This window comes from Anomaloglossus baeobatrachus, chromosome 11, assembly GCF_048569485.1.
Source record: "Anomaloglossus baeobatrachus isolate aAnoBae1 chromosome 11, aAnoBae1.hap1, whole genome shotgun sequence".
Lineage (NCBI taxonomy): Eukaryota > Metazoa > Chordata > Amphibia > Anura > Aromobatidae > Anomaloglossus > Anomaloglossus baeobatrachus.
Genome location: NC_134363.1, coordinates 7,688,438 through 7,714,362, shown reverse-complemented (window position 1 = coordinate 7,714,362; position 25,925 = coordinate 7,688,438). Strand labels below are relative to the sequence as shown.

Genomic DNA, 25,925 nt, shown 5'->3' with positions numbered 1-25,925 from the left:
GGAAATCTGTCGCCGCTGGGGAAGGCCGGACGTCGACTTAATGGCGTCCCGGCACAACAACAAGGTCCCAACCTTCATGGCACGGTCTCGCGATCACAGAGCTCTGGCGGCAGACGCCTTAGTGCAAGATTGGTCGCAGTTCCGGCTCCCTTATGTGTTTCCACCTCTGGCACTCTTGCCCAGGGTGCTACGCAAGATCAGATCCGACTGCAGCCGCGTCATACTCGTCGCCCTAGACTGGCCAAGGAGGGCGTGGTATCCGGATCTGTGGCATCTCACGGTCGGCCAACCGTGGGCACTACCAGACCGACCAGACTTGCTGTCCCAAGGGCCGTTTTTCCATCGGAATTCTGCGGCCCTGAACCTGACTGTGTGGCCATTGAGTCCTGGATCCTAGCGTCTTCAGGATTATCCCAAGGGGTCGTTGCCACCATGAGACAGGCTAGGAAGCCCACGTCCGCTAAGATCTACCACAGAACGTGGAGGATATTCTTATCCTGGTGCTCTGCTCAGGGAGTGTCTCCCTGGCCATTTGCATTGCCTACATTTCTTTCTTTCCTGCAATCTGGGTTAGAAAAAGGTTTGTCGCTCGGCTCCCTTAAAGGGCAAGTCTCGGCGCTATCCGTCTTTTTTCAGAAGCGTCTAGCACGACTTTCTAAGGTACGCACGTTCCTGCAGGGGGTTTGTCATATCGTACCCCCGTACAAGCGGCCGTTAGATCCATGGGATCTGAACAGGGTACTGGTTGCCCTCCAGAAGCCGCCCTTCGAGCCTCTGAGGGAGGTTTCACTTTCTAGACTATCACAGAAAGTGGCTTTTCTGGTAGCGATCACATCTCTTCGGAGAGTGTCTGAGCTAGCAGCGCTGTCATCCAAGGCTCCCTTCCTGGTCTTCCACCAGGACAAGGTAGTGCTGCGACCCATTCAGGAGTTTCTCCCGAAGGTGGTATCCTCTTTTCATCTTAATCAGGATATCTCTTTGCCTTCTTTTTGTCCTCATGCAGTTCATCGCTATGAGAAGGATTTACATTTGTTAGATCTGGTGAGAGCACTCAGAATCTACATTTCCCGCACGGCGCCCCTGCGCCGTTCGGATGCACTCTTTGTCCTTGTCGCTGGTAAGCGCAAAGGGTCGCAGGCTTCCAAGGCCACCCTGGCTCGATGGATCAAAGAACCAATTCTTGAAGCCTACCGTTCTGCTGGGCTTCAGGTTCCATCAGGGCTGAAGGCCCATTCTACCAGAGCCGTGGGTGCGTCCTGGGCATTACGACACCAGGCTACGGCTCAACAGGTGTGCCAGGCAGCTACCTGGTCGAGTCTGCACACTTTCACCAAACATTATCAGGTGCATACCTATGCTTCGGCGGACGCCAGCCTAGGTAGAAGAGTCCTGCAGGCGGCAGTTGCCTCCCCGTAGGGGAGGGCTGTCTTTGCAGCTCTAACATGAGGTATTTCTTTACCCACCCAGGGACAGCTTTTGGACGTCCCAATCGTCTGGGTCTCCCAATGGAGCGCCGAAGAAGAAGGGAATTTTGTTACTTACCGTAAATTCCTTTTCTTCTAGCTCCTATTGGGAGACCCAGCACCCGCCCTGTTGTCCTTCGGGATTGTTGGTTGTTTTTCGGGTACACATGTTGTTCATGTTGAATGGTTTTCAGTTCTCCGACGTTACTTCGGAGTGAATTTGTTTAAACCAGTTATTGGCTTTCCTCCTTCTTGCTTTTGCACTAAAACTGGTGAGCCAGTGATCCCACTGGGGGTGTATAGCCAGAAGGGGAGGGGCCTTACACTTTTTAGTGTAATTGCTTTGTGTGGCCTCCGGAGGCAGTGCTATACACCCAATCGTCTGGGTCTCCCAATAGGAGCTAGAAGAAAAGGAATTTACGGTAAGTAACAAAATTCCCTTCTTTATATATAAAATTTATATAAAAAAATTTTCTAAATAAAAATAATCTCAATTTCTTCCCTTTTACCACATTTTATAAAAGTCCGATCTTTCAAACTATAAAATAAATTAATCATGTTGGTAAATATAAAAAAAAAAAAAAAAAAATAGCAGGATTGCAGTTTAGCCACTGCAACAAAAAATAAAAAAAGAAAAAGGTTTTATTTTAAAACAAACCACAAACTAAAACTATGCTTTGTTTTTAGTTTTATTTTTTTCTTTTTTTTTTAGTTTAAAAAAACCCTAAACTAAATAAAAACAAAAAAAATAAAAATGAACTTAAAAAAACTAAAAACAGAATAAAAAAAATAAATTAAACTTAAAATGAAAACTGAAAAATAAAAACTAATCTAAAAAAAAGTTTGTTTTATTTTCATTTTTAAATTATAGTTTATTTTTTTAGTTTGGTTTATTTGTATTTTTCGTTTAGTTTTTATTTAGGTTTAGGATTGTTAAAAATCCACATTTGACTTTTAGGATCGCTACTTCCAATAGGTGGCGCTGCGCTGGGTTTTTCTCCTATCCTGGAGAGACAATTTGAATATTTAGGTTTAGTTTTAGTTAAAAAATAAAAAAAAAGGTTTATTTTCTTAAACTAAAAAGCTAATAAAAATTAAACTAAAAAACAAAATTTAGTTTTCTTTATTTTCATTTTATAGTTTATTTTTTTGCTTTGGTTCATTTGTGTTTTTCATTTTTATTTAGGTTTATTTTTAGTTTGTTTTTTTAGTTAAAAAACTTTAAACTAAAAAAAACCAACCCTACAAAAAAAACCAAAATAATTAAAAATAAAATAAAACAAAAAATAAGAAAAAAAATTAATGATAATCAAATAATATATATTATACACTAGCTGTTCAAAACATCATAAATAACTCACAATGATAAATAAAAAAAATTTCAGAACACAAAAAAACAAGCTCCCAGCTCCATATCCCAGAAATGTAGGTTTTACGGTTCTTGGAAGGTTGAGAGACTGCAGTATTATATCACCCTATAAATAAATAAAATAAAATAAAATAAAATAAAAAAATACTATAGATGCTTGGGGTCTGCACATTTGTACTGACCTGGATAATCTTTAGGTTATTGTTACCGTTAAAAAAAAAAAACAAAAAAAAACAAAAAAAAAAGGGAAACGATAGCTCAAACATTAAAAACAAAACCCAGTCTTTAAAGAGTTAATTTTTGTTAAAAAAATACACCGGCTATTTTTCTGGCAACGGCTTTTATGACTCAACGTGTTTTATTATCCGCAAGGAAAATCATTAAAAGAAAATTAATGCCGCCATCTGGTCACAGAAATTCTGCTGCCAACGTGATAAGACGGTTTCCGGAATACACGGAAGATTCTACGCATGTTGTATCTGAGGGGTTTTTTTTTTTTTTGTTTTTTTTTTTAAAACACCAGTTTTTGTGGCTTTTTGTTATGTACTTTGAGCCAAAAGCAAGAAATGGATGTCACCGGCAGTGGGGTCCGGGGCTGGGGCGGCTCATACCAGTTGTGTCCAAGTCCGGGCCCGGATGCAGAGAACGATGCCATAGAAAAACTATGGGGTCAGGGGACACAGCTGGGATATTTAAAAAGGACACGCACCGGCGGCGGGGTAATGAGCACACTGGACGCCGCGCACAGTGTCAGCACACCGGATATATATAGGGACGCCGCGCAGTGTCAGCACACCGGATATATATAGGAACGCCGCGCACAGTGTCAGCACACCGGATATATATAGGGACGCCGCGCACAGTGTCAGCACACCGGATATATATAGGAACGCCGCGCACAGTGTCAGCACACCGGATATATATAGGAACGCCGCGCACAGTGTCAGCACACCGTGTATATATTATATATATACACCGTATTTTTCGCTTTATAAGACGCACCGGAATATAAGACGCACCCCAAACTTAGACATATCCGTCTTATACTCCGGTGTTCTCTTACCGGAGGGGGCAGCAGTGGTGGTGAAGCGGGGTCACAGGAGGCACAGGTTGTGCTGGCAGGCGCGGCGGGTCAGTGGGGTCTGTGGTTGCAGGTGCCGTGGCGTCCGTGGTTGCAGGTGCGGTGGCGTCCTTGGTGGCAGGAGCCGTGGAGTCCGTGGTGGCGGCAGCAGCGGTGGCGAGTGAGCCGTGCAGCAGGCCGGTGCAGTGAGTGTCCGCGGTCCCGGTTCAGTGGTGGTGGCGGCGGGGACTGCTCAGTGGTGGAGCAGACGGATGCAGTGTTTTCCCAGTGTGTCCGCGGTCCCGATTCAAGTAATGGCGCCCGGAGCAACGCATGCGCAGATGAAGCTCTCATCCAAGGGCTCCATCTGCGCACGCGCCGACTCCCAGAGCAGCGCGTGCGCAGATGGAGCTCTCATCCAAGAGCTCCACCGGCGCCATCATTTGAAAGTGGGACCGTGGACAACTGGTAACATGCTGCACAGCCGCTCGCCCCGCATGCACAGAGTGGCAGCCAGCAGGCTGCCCGCTCACCCTGCGTACAAGCCGCCGGGTACCTGTGCTTGCGTGCGGTGGCAGCTGGGTACCCATGGCTGTGTGCGGGCGGCAGCCGGCTGCCGCCCGCACGGGCACCCGACTGCCGCCCGCACACAGCCATGGGTACCCGGCTGCCACCGCATGCAAGCACAGGTACCCGGTCGCCCGATCGCCTCAGACAGCAAAACCCCAAATTGTTATAAAGAAAAAAGGGTAACATTAATAGGGGCGCCCAAACTTTTTCATATGACTGTATAGAGATGCTGCGCACAGTGTCAGCACATCGGATATATATATATATATATATATATATATATATATAGCGGGGTAATGAGCACACTGGACGCCGCACACAGTGTCAGCACATTCTTTATTCATACATGAGACATCGGAGCTGCAGGACCCGTCCTTCCCCCCCCCCGCCCGGACGTCGCCTTCCTGCGGATGATCCTGCGAAGTTCTCATTGTCTAATTAAAATCGTCCATGGTTTTTTTTCCTAAAACTTTAGGTACAGCCTTCTCATTTTTTGCCTTTAAATTTTACTTGGTAAAAGAATTTCTGCTTCGGTCCTGAAGCCTTTTTTTTTTATTATTTTTTTTTTTTTATTTTTTTTAAACTAAAATGTTAAAAAGGAAAAAATGGAGGGAGACGACCCAGCGAGAATGGCTTTAATTCATGGATTCTCTGTCCCTGGTTGTCCGCCGGCATCACTTCGGCATCTGGGGGCAATCGGCTCTGCACCGACACCGCTCAGTGCAAAAGTGATGGCACCGCTCAGTGCGGAAGTGATGGCGCCGGATAACTCCTTTTGATGTGTGGTTTGCAGTCATTCGATCGGGGATGCCCATCGTTCTGTCATATCCCAGCATGCCGTGCGCACCGAGGAGGAAATGCTGGGACACCCTTCTGCAGGAGTTACTAAGAGTAAAGAGCGTTTAAGTCCATAGTGATGTATAGAAAAGAGGCAGAATAAATAGTCACAGCCCAGCGGGGTCCAGAGGAGGACAAAACAAGGAAAAGAGGAATCACGTGACTGATGCGGGCGCACAGATGATCCGTGGAGGCGGCCATCGCCCCAGAGTCCTTGTGAAGAAGGACGGGGTACAGACGAGTCCGGAGGGTGATCCTCGGGGGGTGAATGGGGAGAAGTCAGGATAAGCCAATGACTGATTAACCCCAAAAGGAAGCAAAACAAGGGGTTAACTCCTGGTCCAAAAGAGGGGAAGAAAAAAAAAAAAGTTCCAATAATTCGTAAACGCTGGACTACCAGCATCCGTGTAACACGGCGGCCCGGGTGGGAGGAGGTTCTGCCGCAGCCGCGAGACGTCCTCAGTAATAATCCTGGAGGTCGGGAGGAGGCGGCCGGGGAACGCTCAGTTGTTGATTTTCTCAATCTCATCAATGTCGTCTGTGTCCAATTTCTCAATGGGTTTATCTACGAGAAATAGAAACGACGGGACGTGAGCGACACAGAAGGCTCCTCCCCCCCGCTCCTTAGCGTGACCCCACCCGCCCCCTTCCAAACACTGCTCCACCCCCCGCTCCCATCTCCGAAGGTTGCTCCCCCCCATATGTCCCACTCCCGTCTCTGCACGCGCCCCCCGCTGCCGTCTCTGCACGCGGCTCCCATCATCCCACTACCATCTCTGCATGCGAGCCCCCCCATCCCTGCCCCCCTGTCCACAACGCACGTTCACGGTGCTCCATTTTACCTTCATTGCACCAAACACCTTAGACGAGCAGTGGAGTCACCGGGGGATTAAACACATCTACAGTGATACTACCACGTCCGTCCCTGGCTGCGGGGCCGTTACTTACTGAAGTGTTGCTGTATCTGGCTCAGGATGTTCATGCTGTGCTTGCTGTCCACCATGTTGATGGCGAGGCCTCTTTTGCCAAAGCGCCCGGTGCGTCCGATTCTGTGCAGATACGTCTCGTTATCCGGATTCCCATCTTTGTCCACAGGAAGATCGAAGTTGAGCACTACCGAGACCTGCTCCACATCAATACCTGCAGGATGAAGGAGTCATGTCACCTGCACCAGACCCGGCCGCACAGCTTGGACCCACCCGGCCACACAGCTTGGACCCACCCGGCCACACAGCTTGGACCCACCCGGCCACACAGCTTGGACCCACCCGGCCACACAGCTTGGACCCACCCGGCCACACAGCTTGGACCCACCCGGCCACACAGCTTGGACCCACCCGGCCACACAGCTTGGACCCACCCGGCCACACAGCGGATTTACCCACCTCGGGCGCACACGTTGGTGGTGACCAGAACCTTTTCTTTGCCTTCTCGGAATCGGTCGATCACGGCTGCTCTCTGCTCCACCATCATCTCACCGCTCAGTAACGCCACCTGGTGGCCTTCTTTGGACAGCTCACCCGCAAGCCAGGAGGCAGTTTTTCGGGTCTGCAGTGAGCAATATGCAACATTAAACATGGACAGAAATGGCTGTCACAACATACAACATCTAACCACCTGGATGACACAGTCGCCCTGGACCTCAGCATCTCAGGGGGTTAGACCACCCGGATCAGAGTCATCTGTTACCGGCCGCCGCACGTTACAGGCGCAGCTCCGATGCATCAGATGTAACCGTAATTAACCCTTTCCATCCCACACTCACATGGCAGAAGATCATGGCTTGTGCGATGGTTATGGAGCCGTAGATGTTGCACAGGGCCTGGAACTTCTCCTCGCGGCTGTTGCAGAGCACATAATACTGCTTTATGGTGTCCAGCGTCTCCTCCTCGCGCTTCAATTTAATGATGTTCGGCTCTGGGACGACTTTCTGAGCGAATTTCCAAACAGAGTCCTCGAATGTGGCGGAAAAAAGCAGCATCTGGCAGTCCTTGGGCAGCATCCTGCAACACACAACGTCTGATCATCAGCCCCCTGCGCAGCCCGGTGCAGCAGACGACACCACGCCGAGCCCCGCGCTCACCTCTGGATGCGGATGCTCTGGTCCTGGTGGCCTTGTGTGGCGATCATCACATCGGCCTCGTCCAGCACAAACACCTTGATCTTCTTAGGGTCAATGAACCTCAGCTTGGAGCACCAGTCCAGCACGGTCCCGGGGGTCCCGATAACTATGTGTTCTGTGAGCTTCATCCCGCGCTCCACTGCGGAGACCAGAAACACCGGTCACACAACGCAGACACCCGCCACACGCAGAGCTGGTGCAGCCAGCGGGATTAACCCTGTACACTCAGTATTTCTAGGCAGCACTCTCTGTGTAGACCGTGTCATTATCAGTGTCACAAAGAGATAATGCATGCCATTCATCTAAATAACAGTGATTTCTGACAGAAGCAAAGGGGGCCTTCCTCCCCCGGACGCAAAAAGAGGGCCCTCCTCCCCACCCCCACGCAAAAGGAAGCTTCTCCCCCTCACCCCCACGCAAAAGGAAGCTTCTCCCCCCCCCCCCGCCCCCCCTCTCCAACGCAAAAGAAAGCCTCTTCCTCCCGACGCAAAAGAAAGCCTCTCCCCCCGGCGCAAAAGAAAGCCTCTCCCCCCCGGCGCAAAAGAAAGCCTCTCCCCCCCGCGCAAAAGAAAGCCTCTCCCCCCCCCCCCCCCGATGCAAAAGAAAGCCTCCCCCCCCCCCGACGCAAAGAAGGGAATTTTGTTTACTTACCGTAAATTCCTTTTCTTCTAGCTCCAATTGGGAGACCCAGACAATTGGGTGTATAGGCTATGCCTCCGGAGGCCGCACAAAGTACTACACTTAAAAGTGTTAAGCCCCTCCCCTTCTGCCTATACACCCCCCGTGCTCCCACGGGCTCCTTAGTTTTGGTGCAAAAGCAAGAAGGAGGAAAAAGAATTAAAAACTGGTTTAAAGTAACTTCAATCCGAAGGAATATCGGAGAACTGAAACCATTCAACATGAACAACATGTGTACACAAAAAAACAGGGGCGGGCGCTGGGTCTCCCAATTGGAGCTAGAAGAAAAGGAATTTACGGTAAGTAACAAAATTCCCTTCTTCTTTGTCGCTCCATTGGGAGACCCAGACAATTGGGACGTCCAAAAGCAGTCCCTGGGTGGGTAAAATAATACCTTGTAAGAGAGCCGTAAAACGGCCTCTTCCTACAGGTGGGCAACCGCCGCCTGAAGGACTCGCCTACCTAGGCTGGCATCCGCCGAAGCATAGGTATGCACCTGATAGTGTTTCGTGAAAGTGTGCAGGCTCGACCAGGTAGCTGCCTGACACACCTGCTGAGCCGTAGCCTGGTGTCGTAAGCCCAGGACGCGCCCACGGCTCTGGTAGAATGGGCCTTCAGCCCTGAGGGAACCGGAAGCCCAGCCGAACGGTAGGCTTCGAGAATTGGCTCCTTGATCCACCGAGCCAAGGTTGATTTGGAAGCCTGTGACCCTTTATGCTGGCCAGCGACAAGGACAAAGAGTGCATCCGAGCGGCGCAGGGGCGCCGTACGAGAAATGTAGAGTCTGAGTGCTCTCACCAGATCTAACAAGTGCAAATCCTTTTCACATTGGTGAACTGGATGAGGATAAAAAGAAGGTAAGGAGATATCCTGATTGAGATGAAAGGGGGATACCACCTTAGGGAGAAATTCCGGAACCGGACGCAGAACCACCTTGTCCTGGTGAAAAACCAGGAAGGGGGCTTTGCATGACAGCGCTGCTAGCTCAGACACTCTCCGAAGGGAAGTGACTGCTACTAGAAAAACCACTTTCTGCGAAAGGCGTGAGAGAGAAATATCTCTCATTGGCTCGAATGGTGGTTTCTGAAGAACCATCAGCACCCTGTTCAGATCCCAGGGTTCTAACGGCCGCTTGTAAGGTGGAACTATGTGACAAACCCCCTGCAGGAACGTGCGTACCTGCGGAAGCCTGGCTAGGCGCTTCTGGAAAAACACAGAGAGCGCTGAGACTTGTCCCTTAAGGGAGCCGAACGACAAACCCTTTTCCAGTCCAGATTGAAGGAAGGACAGAAAAGTGGGCAAGGCAAAAGGCCAGGGAGAAATACCCTGAGCAGAGCACCACGACAGGAAAATTTTCCACGTCCTGTGGTAGATCTTGGCGGACGTTGGTTTCCTAGCCTGTCTCATAGTGGCAATGACGTCTTGAGATAACCCTGAAGACGCTAGGATCCAGGACTCAATGGCCACACAGTCAGGTTGAGGGCCGCAGAATTCAGATGGAAAAACGGCCCTTGAGATAGCAAGTCTGGTCGGTCTGGTAGTGCCCACGGTTGGCCGACCGTGAGATGCCACAGATCCGGGTACCACGACCGCCTCGGCCAGTCTGGAGCGACGAGGATGACGCGGCGGCAGTCGGTCCTGATCTTGCGTAACACTCTGGGCAACAGTGCCAGCGGAGGAAACACATAAGGGAGCTGAAACTGCGACCAATCCTGAACTAAGGCGTCTGCCGCCAGAGCTCTGGGATCTTGAGACCGTGCCATGAACGCCGGTACCTTGTTGTTGTGCCGGGACGCCATGAGGTCGACGTCCGGCACCCCCCAGCGGCAAAAGATCTCCTGAAACACGTCCGGGTGAAGGGACCATTCCCCTGCGTCCATGCCCTGGCGACTGAGATAGTCTGCTTCCCAGTTTTCCACGCCTGGAATGTGAACTGCAGTGATGGTGGAGGCCGTGGCTTCCACCCACAGCAGAATCCGCCGGACCTCCTGGAAGGCTTGCCGACTGCGTGTGCCGCCTTGGTGGTTGATGTATGCCACCGCTGTGGAATTGTCCGACTGAATTCTGATCTGCTTGCCTTCCAGCCACTGCTGGAACGCCTTCAGGGCAAGATACACTGCCCGTATTTCCAGAACATTGATCTAAAGCGAGGACTCTTGCTGGGTCCACGTACCCTGAGCCCTGTGGTGGAGAAAAACCGCTCCCCACCCTGACAGACTCGCGTCCGTCGTGACTACTTCCCAGGATGGGGGTAGGAAGGATTTCCCCTTCGATAATGAAGTGGGAAGAAGCCACCCCCGAAGGGAAGCTTTGGTCGCCTGAGAGAGGGAGACGTTCCTGTCGAGGGACGTCGGCTTCCTGTCCCATTTGCGTAGGATGTCCCATTGAAGTGGACGCAGGTGAAACTGCGCGAACGGAACTGCCTCCATTGCTGCCACCATCTTCCCCAGGAAGTGCATGAAGCGTCTCAAGGGGTGTGACTGGCCTTGAAGGAGAGATTGTACCCCTGTCTGTAGTGACCGCTGCTTGATCAGCGGAAGCTTCACTATCGCTGAGAGGGTATGAAACTCCATGCCAAAATATGTCAGTGATTGGGCCGGTGTCAGATTTGACTTTGGAAAATTGATGATCCACCCGAAACTCTGGAGAGTCTCCAGGGTAGCGTCGGGGCTGTGTTGGCATGCCTCTAGAGAGGGTGCCTTGATCAACAGATCGTCCAAGTACGGGATCACCGAGTGACCCTGAGAGTGGAGGACCGCTACTACAGTAGCCATAACCTTGGTGAAAACCCGTGGGGCTGTTGCCAGGCCGAACGGCAGTGCCACGAACTGCAGGTGTTCGTTTTCTATGGCGAAGCGCAATAAGCGCTGGTGCTCTGGAGCAATCGGTACGTGGAGATAAGCATCTTTGATATCGATCGATGCAAGGAAATCTCCTTGGGACATTGAGGCGATGACGGAGCGGAGGGATTCCATCCGGAACCGCCTGGTTTTTACGTGTTTGTTGAGAAGTTTCAGGTCCAGGACAGGACGGAAAGACCCGTCCTTCTTTGGGACCACAAACAAGTTGGAGTAAAAACCGTGGCCCTGTTGCTGAATAGGAACAGGGACCACCACTCCTTCTGCCTTCAGAGTGCCCAGCGCCTGCAGAAGAGCCTCGGCTCGCTCGGGAGGCGGGGATGACCTGAAGAATCGAGTCGGGGGACGAGAGGTGAACTCTATCTTGTAACCGTGAGACAGAATGTCTCTCACCCAACGGTCTTTTACCCGTGGCAGCCAGGTGTCGCAAAAGCGGGAGAGCCTGCCACCGACCGAAGATGCGGAGTGGGGAGGCTGAAAGTCATGAGGAAGCCGCTTTGGTAGCGGCACCTCCGGTGGCCTTTTTAGGACGTGACTTAGACCGCCATGCATCAGAGTTCCTTTGATCTTTCTGAGGCCTTGTGGACGAGGAGAATTGGGACCTGCCTGCGCCCCGAAAGGACCGAAAACTCGACTGCCCCCTCCTCTGTTGGGGTATTTTCGGTTTGGGCTGGGGTAAGGATGTATCCTTTCCCTTGGATTGTTTGATGATTTCATCCAAACGCTCGCCAAACAATCGGTTGGCAGAAATTGGCAAACTGGTTAAGCACTTTTTGGAAACAGAATCTGCCTTCCATTCCCGTAGCCACAAGGCCCTGCGGAGTACCACCGAATTGGCGGCTGCAACCGCCGTACGGCTCGCAGAGTCCAGGACAGCATTAATAGCGTAAGACGCAAATGCCGACGTCTGAGTGGTTATGGACGCCACCTGTGGCGCGGACGTGCGTGTGGCTGCGTCGATTTGCGCTTGACCTGCTGAGATAGCTTGTAGCGCCCATACGGCTGCGAATGCTGGGGCAAAAGAAGCTCCGATAGCTTCATAGATGGATTTCAACCAGAGCTCCATCTGCCTGTCAGTGGCATCTTTGAGCGAGGCCCCATCTTCCACTGCAAGTATGGATCTAGCTGCCAGTCTGGAGATTGGAGGATCCACTTTGGGACACTGAGTCCAACCTTTAACCACGTCAGGGGGAAAAGGATAACGTGTATCCTTAAGGCGCTTAGAAAAACGCTTATCTGGACAAGCATGGTGATTCTGGACTGCCTCTCTGAAATCAGAGTGGTCCAGAAACATACTCGGTGTACGCTTGGGAAACCTGAAAAGGAATTTCTCCTGCTGTGAAGCTGACTCCTCCACCGGAGGAGCTGAGGGAGAAATATCCAACATACGATTGATGGACGCAATAAGGTCGTTCACTATGGCGTCCCCGTCTGGAGTATCAAGATTGAGAGCGGCCTCAGGATCAGAATCCTGATCAGCTGTCTCCGCATCATCAACCAGAGATTCCCCCCGCTGAGACCCTGAACAATATGAGGATGTCAAGGGAATTATCAAGCGAGCTCGCTTAGTCGGTCTGGGGCCGGGGTCTGTGTCAGAACCCTCAGCCTGGGATCCATGAGACACCCCAGGAGGACATTGTTGGTCCAACTGAGGTGGGCCAGGGGACAAAGATTCAACAGAGTCCCTGTGCTGAGATACCGGCCTTGCGTGTCTGACCTCCTTCGCACAAAGCAAAAAACTGAGGAGCCCGTGGGAGCACGGGGGGTGTATAGGCAGAAGGGGAGGGGCTTAACACTTTTAAGTGTAATACTTTGTGCGGCCTCCGGAGGCATAGCCTATACACCCAATTGTCTGGGTCTCCCAATGGAGCGACAAAGAAAGAAAGCCTCCCCCCCCCCCCCCCCCCCGACGCAAAAGAAAGCCTCTTCCCCCCCCCCCCCCGCCCCCCCAGCGCAAAAGAAAGCCTCCCCCCCCGGCGCAAAAGAAAGCCTCTCTCTCCCCCCCCTAAGGCGCAAAAGAAAGCCTCCCCCCCCTCCCTAAGGCGCAAAAGAAAGCCTCCCCCCCCCCTCCCTAAGGCGCAAAAGAAAGCCTCCCCCCCCCTCCCTAAGGCGCAAAAGAAAGCCTCTCCCCCCCTCCCTAAGGCGCAAAAGAAAGCCTCTCCCCCCCTCCCGGCGCAAAAGAAAGCCTCTCCCCCCCTCCCGGCGCAAAAGAAAGCCTCTCCCCCCCCCTCCCTGACGCAAAAGGGGGGCCTTCCTACTGATTTTTTGAAGAGGAGACACATTATACCTTCACAATAAATGGTAATAAAAGTCGAGAGATTTCACTGCCAGGAATCTCAGAAATTGACCCAATGATAAGGATGGGTCTGAACAGCAGCGCTCTGCATTTATGGCGACTCACGTTTGTTCCCTCGCACGGCGTACGCCAGCTTCAGTTCCGGGTAGAACTTTCCCATCTGTTCAATGACTTTTCCAGTTTGCAGAGCGAGTTCATATGTGGGAGAAAGACACAGGCACTGCGGAAAGAACATGGAGGAAGAGCTCAAACTATACATTATACTCCAGAGCTGCACTCACTATTCTGCTGGTGCAGTCACTGTGTACATACATTACTGATCCTGAGTTACCTCCTGTATTATACTCCAGAGCTGCACTCACTATTCTGCTGGTGCAGTCACTGTGCACATACATCCTGTGTAAGTAACATCACTGAGGATCAGTAATGTAATGTATATACACAGTGACTGCACCGGCAGAATAGTGAGTGCAGCTCTGGAGTATAATACAGGATATATATGCACGCACTTACCTGTGGATACTTGTTTGCAGGGTTGACGCTGGACAGCATGGCCAGAACAAAGGCGGCAGTTTTCCCTGTACCGGACTGTGACTGAGCGATCAGATTCTGCGGCCTGTAAGACACAATCGAGTCACTGTTAGGGATCTTTGTACTTATGTGAACATTAACCCCAGTGCAGAAGTCCTCACACCCTCGGGTTGGACACTTACGGCTCAGCCAGCATCATCGGCAATGCATTCTCCTGGATTTTGGAAGGTCTGTTAAATCCCATGGCGTAGACCCCTTGTAAGAGTTGGGGTTTCCTTGAAAGACAAAAGCGAAGTGTGAAACAACAAGAGATAACAGCAAGAAGAGAGGGGGTGGGGGGGGGGCGGCAAGATGGACCCGTAAGCAGCAAGTGGAGTATTTAGTGCAGCTGATTAATATACATACATAAATTTTTTTTTTTTTTTTTTTTTTTTTTTTTTTTTTTTTTTTTTTTTTTTACACACACACACACATATATATATAAATCTTTAACAAGAAATATATATATATGTAAATATAGTGTATATATATATATATATATATATATATATATATATATATATATATATATATATATATATAATTTTGTTACTTACCGTAAATTCTTTTTCTTATTAGTTCCGTATTGGGAGACCCAGACCATGGGTGTTTAGCTTCTGCCTCCGGAGGACACACAAAGTACTACACTTAAAAGTGTAGCTCCTCCCTCCTAGCATATACACCCCCTGGTAGCCAGTCCTAGCCAGTTTAGTGCAAAAGCTGAAGGAGAATAGCCACCCACAAGCAGAACCGAGTAAGAACCGGAACAACCGGAGACTCTGTCCATGACAACAGCCGGTGATAACACACGGAACAAGAAAATTGCCAACAGGCAACAGGGAGGGTGCTGGGTCTCCCAATACGGAACTATAAGAAAAAGAATTTACGGTAAGTAACAAAATTCTCTTTTTCTTTATCGTTCCTTATGGGAGACCCAGACCATGGGACGTTCCAAAGCTGTCCCTGGGTAGGAATAAACAGAAAAACTAAGAAGTAGGCGGAGCCTAACTTCACAAATGGGCGACAGCCGCCTGAAGGATGCGTCTGCCCAAGCTCGCATCTGCCGAAGCATGAGCATGCACTTGGTAGTGCTTCGAAAAGGTATGCAGACTAGACCAAGTGGCAGCCTGACAGACTTGCTGAGCCGTAGCCTGGTGCCTGAAAGCCCAAGAGGCACCGACAGCTCTGGTCGAGTGTGCTTTGATCCCTGGTGGGGGAGGCACCTGAGAACACTGGTAGGCATCGGAAATGGCCGATCTAATCCAACGGGCTAAGGTCGGTTTAGAAGCAGAGAGGCCCTTGTGCCGCCCTGTGGTTAGCACAAAAAGAGAGGTGCACCGCCTGAGCGCAGCGGTGCGAGACACATGGATCCGGAGAGCACGCACCAGATCTAGAGTATGCAGCGCTTTCTCAAAGCGATGAACAGGGTCCGGACAGAAGGAAGGCAAGGTAATGTCCTGGTTAAGGTGGAAGGGAGAGACCACCTTAGGAAGAAAGTCCGGAGTCGGACGGAGAACCACCTTGTCTTGGTGAAAAACCAAAAAAGGTGACTCCGAGGAGAGCGCAGCCAAATCAGAGACTCTCCTGAGAGAAGTTATGGCAACTAGAAAGGCCACCTTTTGAGAAAGACGATACAAAGAAACCTCCCTAAGGGGCTCGAAAGGGGGTTTCTGCAATACCGTGAGGACCAAGTTAAGGTCCCAGGGATCCAAGGGCCGCCGAGAAGGCGGAATGATGTGAGACGCACCTTGCATGAAGGTGCGGACCTGAGCCAGCCGGGCGAGACGCCGCTGGAACAACACTGACAGAGCTGAGACTTGTCCCTTGAGAGAGTTGAGGGACAGTCCTAGATGCAGACCGGACTGTAAAAAAGACAGAAGGGTCGGCAACGAGAATGGCCAAGGAGAATGGCCGGAAGAGCGACACCAGGACAGGAAAATTTTCCAAGTCCTGTGATAGATCTTGACGGAGGAAGACTTACGGGCCCGAGTCATAGTGGAGATGACTTCAGGAGGAATACCAGAAGCCGTCAAGATCCAGGACTCAAGAGCCACGCCGTCAATTTGAGGGCCGCAGAATTCGGGCGGAAAAACGGACCTTGTGAGAGCAGGTCTGGACGGTCCGGAAGATGCCACGGCATCTCCACGGACAGTTGGAGCAGGTCCGGATACCAAGCTCGCCTGGGCCAGTCCGGTGCAATGAGGATGACTCGACGGCCCTCCATTCTGATCTTGCGCAGAACTCTGGGCAAAAGAGCTAGAGGGGGAAACACGTAGGACAGACAAAACTGGGACCAGTCTTGAACCAGAGCGTCCGCGGCGAAGGCCTGAGGATCGTGGGAGCGAGCCACGTAAACCGGAACCTTGTTGTTGTGACGGGATGCCATTAGGTCCACGTCCGGAGTGCCCCACTTGCGGCAGATTGACTGAAACACTGCCGGGTGCAGGGACCACTCGCCACCGTCCACGGTTTGACGGCTGAGATAATCTGCCTCCCAGTTTTCTACGCCAGGGATGTGGACTGCGGATATGGTGGACCTGGAGTCCTCCGCCCATTGAAGAATGCGTTGGACCTCCAACATTGCCAGGCGGCTGCGTGTCCCGCCTTGGTGATTGATGTAGGCAACCGCTGTCGCGTTGTCTGACTGGACTCGAATGTGCCTGCCCGCCAACAGGTGGTGAAAGGCTAGGAGAGCTAGAAGCACAGCTCTGGTTTCCAGCACATTGATTGAAAGGGCTGACTCGGACGGAGTCCAAGTGCCCTGAGCTCTGTGGTGGAGATATACTGCTCTCCAGCCGGAAAGGCTGGCATCCGTGGTGAGGATCACCCAGGACGGGGCCAGGAAGGAGCGTCCCTGAGACAGAGAGAGGGGCCGAAGCCACCACTGAAGAGAGCTCCTGGTCCGTGGCGACAGAGCCACTAGCCTGTGTAAGGCGGAAAGCCACTTGTCCCAACAGCGGAGAATGTCCAGCTGCAGAGGACGCAGATGGAACTGGGCAAAGGGAACAGCCTCCATTGACGCCACCATCTGACCCAGCACCTGCATTAGGTGCCTGATGGAATAACGGCGGGGCCTCAGCAGAGAGCGCACCGCCAGATGGAGGGACTGCTGTTTGATTAAGGGCAACTTTACAAGTGCCGGCAGAGTCTCGAACTGCATCCCTAGGTACGTGAGCCTCTGGGTCGGAGTCAGAGTGGATTTGGGAAGATTGACAATCCACCCGAATTTGGCTAGGGTGGCGAGAGTGAGCGAAACACTCCGCTTGACACTGCGATTGGCACATGTAGATAGGCATCTCTGATGTCGATGGACGCCAGGAACTCCCCTTGGGTCATAGAGGCAATGACTGATCGCAGAGACTCCATGCGAAAATGCCGCACCCGGACATGCTTGTTGAGAAGCTTGAGATCCAGGATGGGCCGGAAGGTACCGTCCTTATTTTGGAACTAGGAAGAGATTTGAGTAAAAACCTCTGAACCGTTCCTGAGCGGGAACTGGGACAATCACTCCGTTTGCCTGCAAGGACGCCACGGCCTGCGAGAAGACGGCGGCCTTGGAGCAGGGGGGAGTTGAGAGAAAAAAATCTGTTTGGCGGGCTGGAAGAGAATTCTATCCTGTAGCCGTGAGATATGATGTCTCTCACCCACTGATCGGAGACCTGCTTTAACCAAGCGTCGCCAAAGTGGGAGAGCCTGCCACCGACTAAGGACGTGGTTGGAGCGGGCAGAGAGTCACGAGGAGGCTGCCTTAGTGGCAGAACCTCCTGCGGTCTTCTGCGGACGCGCTTTTGGGCGCCAGTTGGATTTCTGGTCCTTAGCTGAGTTAGCGGACGAGGCGGAAGGCTTAGAGGACGACCAGTTGGAGGAACGAAAGGAGCGAAACCTCGATTGATTCCTACCCTGGGCGGGTTTCCTGGTCTTGGTTTGTGGCATGGAAGTACTCTTCCCGCCAGTAGCTTCTTTAATGATTTCTTCCAGCTGTTCACCAAACAGCCGTGAACCAGCAAAAGGGAGCCCCGCAAGAAACTTCTTGGAAGAAGCATCTGCCTTCCACTCTCGAAGCCACAAGATCCTGCGGATAGCGAGGGAATTAGCCGAAGCCACCGCAGTGCGGTGAGCAGCCTCTAGCATGGCAGACATGGCATAGGATGAAAAAGCTGAAGCCTGAGCAGTTAAGGTAACCATCTCAGGCATAGATTCCTTGGTGAGGGAATGCATCTCCTCTAGAGAAGCAGAGATGGCTTTGAGAGCCCACACTGCTGCAAACGTCGGGGAAAACGCGGCCCCCGCAGCTTCATACACAGATTTGACCAGAAGGTCAATCTGACGGTCAGTGGAATCCTTAAGTGAGGTGCCGTCAGCCACCGACACAACGGTCCGGGCTGAGAGCCTAGACACCGGAGGGTCTACCTTTGGGGAGTGAGACCACTCCTTGACCACCTCAGGTGGAAATGGAAACCGGTCATCAGAACCACGCTTTGGAAAGCGTTTGTCAGGGCAGTCCCTGGGTTTGGTCACAGCGGCCTGAAAACTGGAGTGGTTAAAGAAAACACTCTTCACTCTCTTAGGCGAGGTAAACTGGTGCTTTTCTGCCAGAGAGGGTTGCTCCTCTGACACTGGCGGGTTGAGATCCAGCACAGAATTAATAGAAGCAATCAAATCACTAAGGTCCGAGTCACCCTCAGAGAAATCGATGGGATACATAGCCTCCGAGCCCCCAGTGAGGGCATCCTCCTCATCTTGAGAGTCAGCTCTTGAGACAGAGCCGTGGGATGGGGAGGGGGAGGAAACCCTGCGCCTTCTCTTAGAAGGACGGGGTCTGGGATCAGATGATGAATCCTCCGTGAGCTCCGATGGACGGAGGTCAGAGGATAGGAGTCCTCTGTCAAGAGTATTAGAGGCACCCTGTGAGGGGGGCTGATGCATATTCATCAAAGTCCTGGACAAAAACCCCATGGACTCAGCAAATGACTGGGATATGGACCTAGAAAAGGACTCTACCCAGGCCGGGGGTTCAGCCACAGGTGCAGCAGCAGCCTGAGAGACCACTGGGGGTGAGACTCCAGGCTGTGGCACCTCCAAGTTAGAGCAGACATCACAATGTGGATAAATGCTCGGCTCAGGCAGCAGGAGCTTACAGGCAGTGCATGCAGAATAAAGCTTTGGAGCCTTGCTCCTTGTGTGAGACATGCTGCTGGAGTGGGGGCTTTGCAGAGAATGAACCCCAGGGAGAATATACAGAGGTCCACAACCGGAGACCGGCTGTGGCTTACCAGACCGCTGAGCGCGGTGTTGTGTGCCCTCCAGATCCCGAATCCCGATCCCCCAGTCGCAGCACCTCAGCAGAGATGCAGAATGCAGGATGTCCCAGAGCAGAGTGAACTCTGCCTGAGAAGAGGGCGTTCCTATAAAAGCGAGGGAACTGGAGGGCTATAGAGACCTGCCGGGAAGGAGGGACGCCCCAGCAGTGGGGAGTGTCCCTCCCCTGTGTAGAACGGCCGCCGGGAGGTGCCGAACCTGTCCCTCTGCATGAGTGACATGCGAGGGCAGGAAAAATGAAACTAGGCCTCCGGCGAAGCCGGGACCTAAATTTAAGCGGCGAGGCCGACAAGCAGGCACCATCGGCGCGGTTCTCAGGCAAAAGCTAGAGAACCCGCCGGAAAAGTTAAAACAATCACATACAGCATACTCTCCCCTTACAATAAAGAACCGGGACCCCCAACATAAACGTCTCAGGTACTTAGCTGCTGAGACGCAGGGCCATGTCCCTGGGGATGAGTGCTCCGGTCCAACAGAATCCTCAAGGGGCTGTGGATGGAGACCGGACTCCTGCCAGGCATGGAGACCGCGCTGGCTCCCACTTCAAGCCAGAGCCCAGAAGGGATGGTGAAGGAGCGCGGCATGTAAGGCTGCAGCCTTGTAAATCAACCTTAACAACACCGCCGACACAGTGGGGTGAGAAGGGACATGCCGGGAGTCCAGACATGGACCCGCTTTTCTTCAAACTCTTTCCAAAAGTCAAACAAATCAGATGAGAATGCATGTGTGGATGTATGCCTCCCGACACAAAGCAATAAACTGGCTAGGACTGGCTACCAGGGGGTGTATAAGCTCAGAGGGAGGAGCTACACTTTTAAGTGTAGTACTTTGTGTGTCCTCCGGAGGCAGAAGCTAAACACCCATGGTCTGGGCCTCCCAATACGGAACTAATATACATATATATACATACATATATACACATTATATATATATATATATATATATATATATATATATATATATATATATATATATATATATATATATATATATATATATATATATATATATATATATATATATATATATATATATATATATACATATATACATATATATACATATACATATACATATATATATATACATATACATATACATATACATATATATATATACATATACATATACATATATATATATATATATATATACACACACACACACACACAAATCTATAACAAGAAATGAAGGGAATTTTGTTTACTTACCGTAAATTCCTTTTCTTCTAGCTCCAATTGGGAGACCCAGACAATTGGGTGTATAGCTATTGCCTCCGGAGGCCACACAAAGTATTACACTTAAAAGTGTAAGGCCCCTCCCCTTCTGGCTATACACCCCCAGTGGGATCACTGGCTCACCAGTTTTAGTGCCAAAGCAAGAAGGAGGAAAGCCAATAACTGGTTTAAAGACCAAATCAATCCGAGGAAACATCGGAGAACTGAACCATACCACATGAACAACATGTGTACCCGAAAAAACAGAAAAACCCCGAGAAAACAGGGCGGGTGCTGGGTCTCCCAATTGGAGCTAGAAGAAAAGGAATTTACGGTAAGTAAACAAAATTCCCTTCTTCTTTTTCGCTCCTAATTGGGAGACCCAGACAATTGGGACGTCCAAAAGCAGTCCCTGGGTGGGTAAAAGAATACCTCGTGATAGGGCCGTCAAACAGCCCTTTCCTACAGGTGGGCAATTGCCGCCTGAAGGACTTATCTACCTAGGCTGGCGTCTGCCGAAGCGTAGGTATGCACCTGAAAATGCTTGGTAAAAGTATGCAGACCCAATCAGGTAGGTGCCTGACACACCTGCTGAGCCGTAGCCTGGTGCCGTAATGTCCAGGATGCACCCACGGCTCTGGTAGAATGGGCCTTCAGCCTTGAGAGAACCAGAAGCCCAGTAGAACTGTAGGTTTCAAGAATTGGTTCCTCGATCCCCCGAGCCAGGGTGGATTTGGAAGCTTGCGACTGTTTACGCCGACCAGCGACAAGGACAAAGAGTGCATCCGGGTGGCGCAGGAGCGCCATGCGGGAAGTAGAACCTGAGTGCTCTCACCAGAACCAACAGATGCAAATCCTTCTGAAATTGATGGACTGGACGAGGACACAAAGAAGGTGAGGTGATATCCTGATTGATATGAAAGTGGGATACCACCTTAGGGAGAAATTCCGGAACCGGACGCAGAACTACCCTGTCCTGGTGAAGGACCAGGAAGGGAGTTTGTATGAGAGCGTTGCTAGCTCGGAAACTCTCCTAAGAGACGAGACCGTTACTAGAAGGCCACTTCCCGTGAAAAGCGGGAAGGGAGACATCCTTCAAAGGCTCGAAAGGCGGCATCTGGAGAGCAATTAGAACCTTGTTCAGATCTCAGGGCTCTAACGGCCGCTTGTACGGAGTGCTGAGAAGACAAACTCCCCGTAGGAACGTGCGTACCTGAGGAAGTCGTCGTTTCTGAAAAAATACAGATAGCGCTGAGACTTGTCCCTAAAGGGAACTGAGCGACAACCCATTTTCCCACCTAGATTGCAGGAAGGAAGGAAACATAGACGATGCAACCGGCCAGGGAGAAACACCCTGCGCCGAGCACCGAGATAAGAATATCTTCCACGTCCTGTGGTCAATCTTGGCGGACGTTGGTATGCTAGCCTGTCTCATGGTGGCAACCACGTCCTGAGGTAATCCTGACGACACTAGGTTCCAGGACTCAATGCCACACCATCCGGTTGAGGGCCGTAGAATTCAAATGGAAGAATGGCCCTTGAGACAGCCAGTCTGATTGGTCTGGTAGTGCCCCCGGTTAGCCTACCGTGAGGCACCACAGAACCGAGTACCACAACATCCTCGGCCAATCTGTAGCGACGAGGATGGCGCGGCCGCAGTCGGTCTTGATCTAGCGCAGCACTCTGGGCAACAATGCCAGAGGTGGCACCTAAGGTAGCTGGAACTGCGACCAATGCTGAACTAAGGCGTCTGCCGCCAGAGCTCGATGATTGTGAAACCGTGCCATGAAGCTGGCACATTGTTGTTGTGCCGTGACGCCATTAGATCGACGTCCGGCCTCTGTCAGCGGCGCCAGATCTCCTGAAACCCGTCCGGGTGAGGAGACCATACTCTTTCGGCCACACCCCAGCGACTTAGGAAGTCAGCTTCCTAGTTTTCCACACCTGGGATGTGAACTGTGGATATGGTGGATGCCGTGTCTTCCACCCACATCAGAACCTGCCGGACTTCCTGGAAGGCTTGCCGGTTGCGCGTTCTTCCTTGGTGGTTGATGTATGCCACCGCTGTGGAGCTGTCCGACTGAAGTCGGATATGCTTGCTTTCCAGCTGCTGTTGGAAGGTTTGTAGGGCAAGATACACTGCTCTGTGTTCAAGAACATTGATCTGAAGGGTGGACTCTTGCTGAGTCCACGTACCCTGAGCGCTGTGGTGGAGAAAAACTGCTCCCCACCCTGATAGACTCGCGTCTGTCGTAACTATCGCCCAGGATGGGGATAGGAAGGACCTTCTTTTTGACCAAGAGGTGGGAAGAAGCCACCACCGTAGAGATTCCTTGGCCGCCTGAGAAAGAAAGACGACTCTGTTGAGGGACGTCGACTCCTCGTCCCATTGGCGGAGAATGTCCCATTGTAGTGGACGCAGTAAAACTGCGCGAAAGGAACTGCCTCCATTGCTACCATCTTACGTAGGAAGTGCATGAGGCGTCTCAATGTGTGCGACTGGTACTTAAAGAAGAGCTTGCAGCCCGTAGTGAATGCTGTTTGTCTAGCGGAAGCTTCACTATCGCTGAGAGAGTATGAAACTCTATGCCTAGATATGTTATCGATAGGGTCGGGGTCGGATCTGACTTTAAAAAGTTGATGATCCACCCAAAACTCTAGAGAGTCTCCAGCGCAACGTTCGGGCAGTGTTGGCATGTTTCCTAAGAGAGTGCCTTGACAAGTAGATCGTCTAAATACGGGATCACAGAGTGACCCTGAGAGTGCAGGACTGTGACTACTGCTGCCCTGACCTTGGCGAAGACCAGTGGGACTGTCGCTAGCCGGAAGGTAGAGCTACGAACAGAAGGTGTTCGTCTCCTATAACGAAGCGTAGAAACGCTAGTGCTCTGGATCAATCGGCACGTGTGGATAAGCATCCTTGATGCCTAATGATGCTAGGAAATATCCTTGGGACCTTGAGGCGATGACATGGCGGAGGGATTCCATCCGGAACCGCCTGGTGTCCACGAGCTTGCTGAGCAGTTTTAGATCCAGAACGGGACGGAACGGCCCGTTGTTATAGGTACCACAAAGAATTTGGGGTAAAAACCGTGACCTTGTTCCTGAAGAGGAACGGGGGTCATCACTCTTTCTGCCTATAGAGTGCACCCTGTTTGCAGAAGAGCAGCGGCTCGGCCGGGAGGTGGAGAAATTCTGAAGAATCGAGTTGGAGGACGAGAAGTGAGCTCTATCCTGTACCCGTGAGACAGAATGTCTCACACCCAATGGTCATTGACCTATGGCAGCTAAATATCGCCAAGGCGGGAGAGCCTGCTACCGACCGAGGCCGCAAGTCATGAGGAAGCCGCCTTGGAAGCGGGTTTTCAGACTGTCGCTTTTTTGGGCGTGACTGAGCCCGCTAAGAATCTGAGCTCCTCTGATCCTTTTGAGTCCACATTGGACGAGGAAAAATGGGACCTGCCCGAGCCTCGAAAAGACCGAAACCCCGACTGCCTCTTGCTCTGTTGGGGTTTGTTGTGTCCGGGCTGAGGAAAGGATGAATCCTTACCCCTGGACTGTTTAATGGTTACATCCAACGCTCACCAAACAGTCGGTCAGCAGAAAAAGGCAACTGGTTAAGCAACCTTTTTTGGAAGCAGAATCTGCCTTCCATTCACTTAACGAGCAGACCAGGCTCTGCTTAAAAACACGGAGTAGCGGAGGCTACCGCCGCACGGTTCGCAGAGTCCAGGGCAACCTGAATCGCGTAAGAAACAAATGCAGACATTTGAGAGGTTAAGGATGCCACCTGCGGCACAGATGTACGTGTAACCGTGTCAATCTGTGTAAGACAAGCTGAAATAGCTTGGAGTGCCCCAAGGGAGAGAATGCCGGAGCCAACGGTGCGCCGACAGCCTCATAGATGGATTTCGACCAGAGATCCATCTGTCTGTCAGTGGCATCTTTGAGTGCAGCTCCATCTCCCACTGCAACTATGGATCTAGCTACAAGCCTGGAGATTGGAGGATGCCGCTTGGGACACTGGGTCCAGTCCTTGACCAAGTCAGGGGACAGGGATAACGTGTATCCTAAGCCGTTTGGAGAAGCGCATATCTGGATAAGCGTGGTGTTCCTGGACTGCCTCTCTGAAGGCAGAGTGGTCCAGAAAAATACGTGAAGCTGACTCCTCCACTGGAGGAGCTGTGAGAAATAACCAACATTCTATAGATGGACGCTATAAGATTATTTACTATGGCGTCACGATCAGGTGTATCCAGATTGAGAGCGGTCTCAGGATCAGAATCCTGAGCCGCTACTTCCGCCTCATTACACAGAGAGTCCTCTGGTAGGACCCTGATGAAACCGAGGCCGCTCATAGTGAGCCCGCTTAGGCTGTCTGGGACTGACGTCCGTGCAGAGCCGTGACTCTGGGATGCGTGTGACATTCCCGGAGCTGTTAGTTGTTCACACTGAGGGGGTCATGGATCAATGATTCAACAGTGCCCATATTGTGAGAGACATGTCCGGACTGCTAGGCTTCTAGTATCATAGCCATAGTCTCAGAAAATCTGTCAGTAAATACTGCAGACACCGTCCTCATCCCCTGGCCATTAGTGCATACAATGGGAGTCTATGTAACCTGCCGGCCGTATAGCCGTACATGCTGTACCAGCTGCATAGAAAAACATGTGGTTCTGCACCTTTGTTTTACACAGAGAATATGCTGATAACTCCTCCGCATAATCCAGGAGGGTATATACAACGTGCGACCAAACAGTGCAATATATATAGTACAAGCATATCTATAAGTGCACTTCTGCACTAGTGGGGTTAGCACCACAGGTGCTGCTTAACGCCTGTTGCAGCGATTGTGTGACTATCAGAATGCCAGGGTCTTCCACACTTGTCTCTGTATCGTACAGAAACTGACACTAATGGCTGCCGGCGTCCTTGTAGAGAAGGAAGCCGTGGGCGTGCCTGAGAAAGTGCGGGAATCCGGATTCACAGTGCACACAGTGAGAGGGGTGGAGTATGCAAAACATACTCCAGCTCTCAGCGCTGCTGTGCTATGCAGCGTCACGCCCCTACCCTGACTGTCAGGGCTGTGGGCGGTAACGAAGGGAGACTAGGCCCAGAAGCCGGGGACTCGAGTTAACAGCGCGGCCGCCGTAAAAGCGCGGGCCGCGCTGAAGTCCCCGGCGCACCACAAGTGCCAGCCGCGCCGCAGTCCCAGCGGCCGGCGCGACCGATTCCTAGAAGTGGCCAGCGTCCCGCCCCTCTCCTGACTGGCAGGTCTGGGGGCGGGAACGAACGGAAGCAGGCCGCAAAAGCCGGGGACTCTAGTTATCAGCGCGGCCGCCGTAAAAGCGCAGGCCGCGCTGAAGTCCCCGGCGCACTACAAGTGCCAGCCGCGCCGCAGTCCCAGCGGCCGGCGCGACCAATTCCCATAAGTGAGCCTGCTTCAGCGAAGCTGAATGAGGCCATGGCACAGGCGCCGCAGCGCTGATGTCCCCCGGCGCACTACAACACCCAGCATGCTGCGGTGTGAGCGCCAAATGCACGGGGACACAGAGTACCTTGAGGA

General features: G+C 51.6%; 1 protein-coding gene across 1 annotated transcript in view; it reads right to left on the bottom strand.

The window, feature by feature from the left end:
- Nucleotides 1–4,813: 4,813 nt before the first annotated feature.
- The window catches only part of LOC142257008 (ATP-dependent RNA helicase DDX19A), a 33,567-nt gene continuing 12,455 nt past the window's right edge, over nt 4,814–25,925 (bottom strand). The window contains exons 5-12 of the mRNA XM_075329055.1: nt 13,967–14,059; nt 13,767–13,869; nt 13,359–13,473; nt 7,383–7,560; nt 7,065–7,302; nt 6,685–6,847; nt 6,248–6,439; nt 4,814–5,864 (exon numbers count right to left, since the gene is read on the bottom strand). Of these exons, the coding sequence (XP_075185170.1) occupies nt 5,803–5,864; nt 6,248–6,439; nt 6,685–6,847; nt 7,065–7,302; nt 7,383–7,560; nt 13,359–13,473; nt 13,767–13,869; nt 13,967–14,059 (1,144 nt within the window). The 3' untranslated portion in view covers nt 4,814–5,802. The remainder of the gene's footprint in view (nt 5,865–6,247; nt 6,440–6,684; nt 6,848–7,064; nt 7,303–7,382; nt 7,561–13,358; nt 13,474–13,766; nt 13,870–13,966; nt 14,060–25,925) is intronic.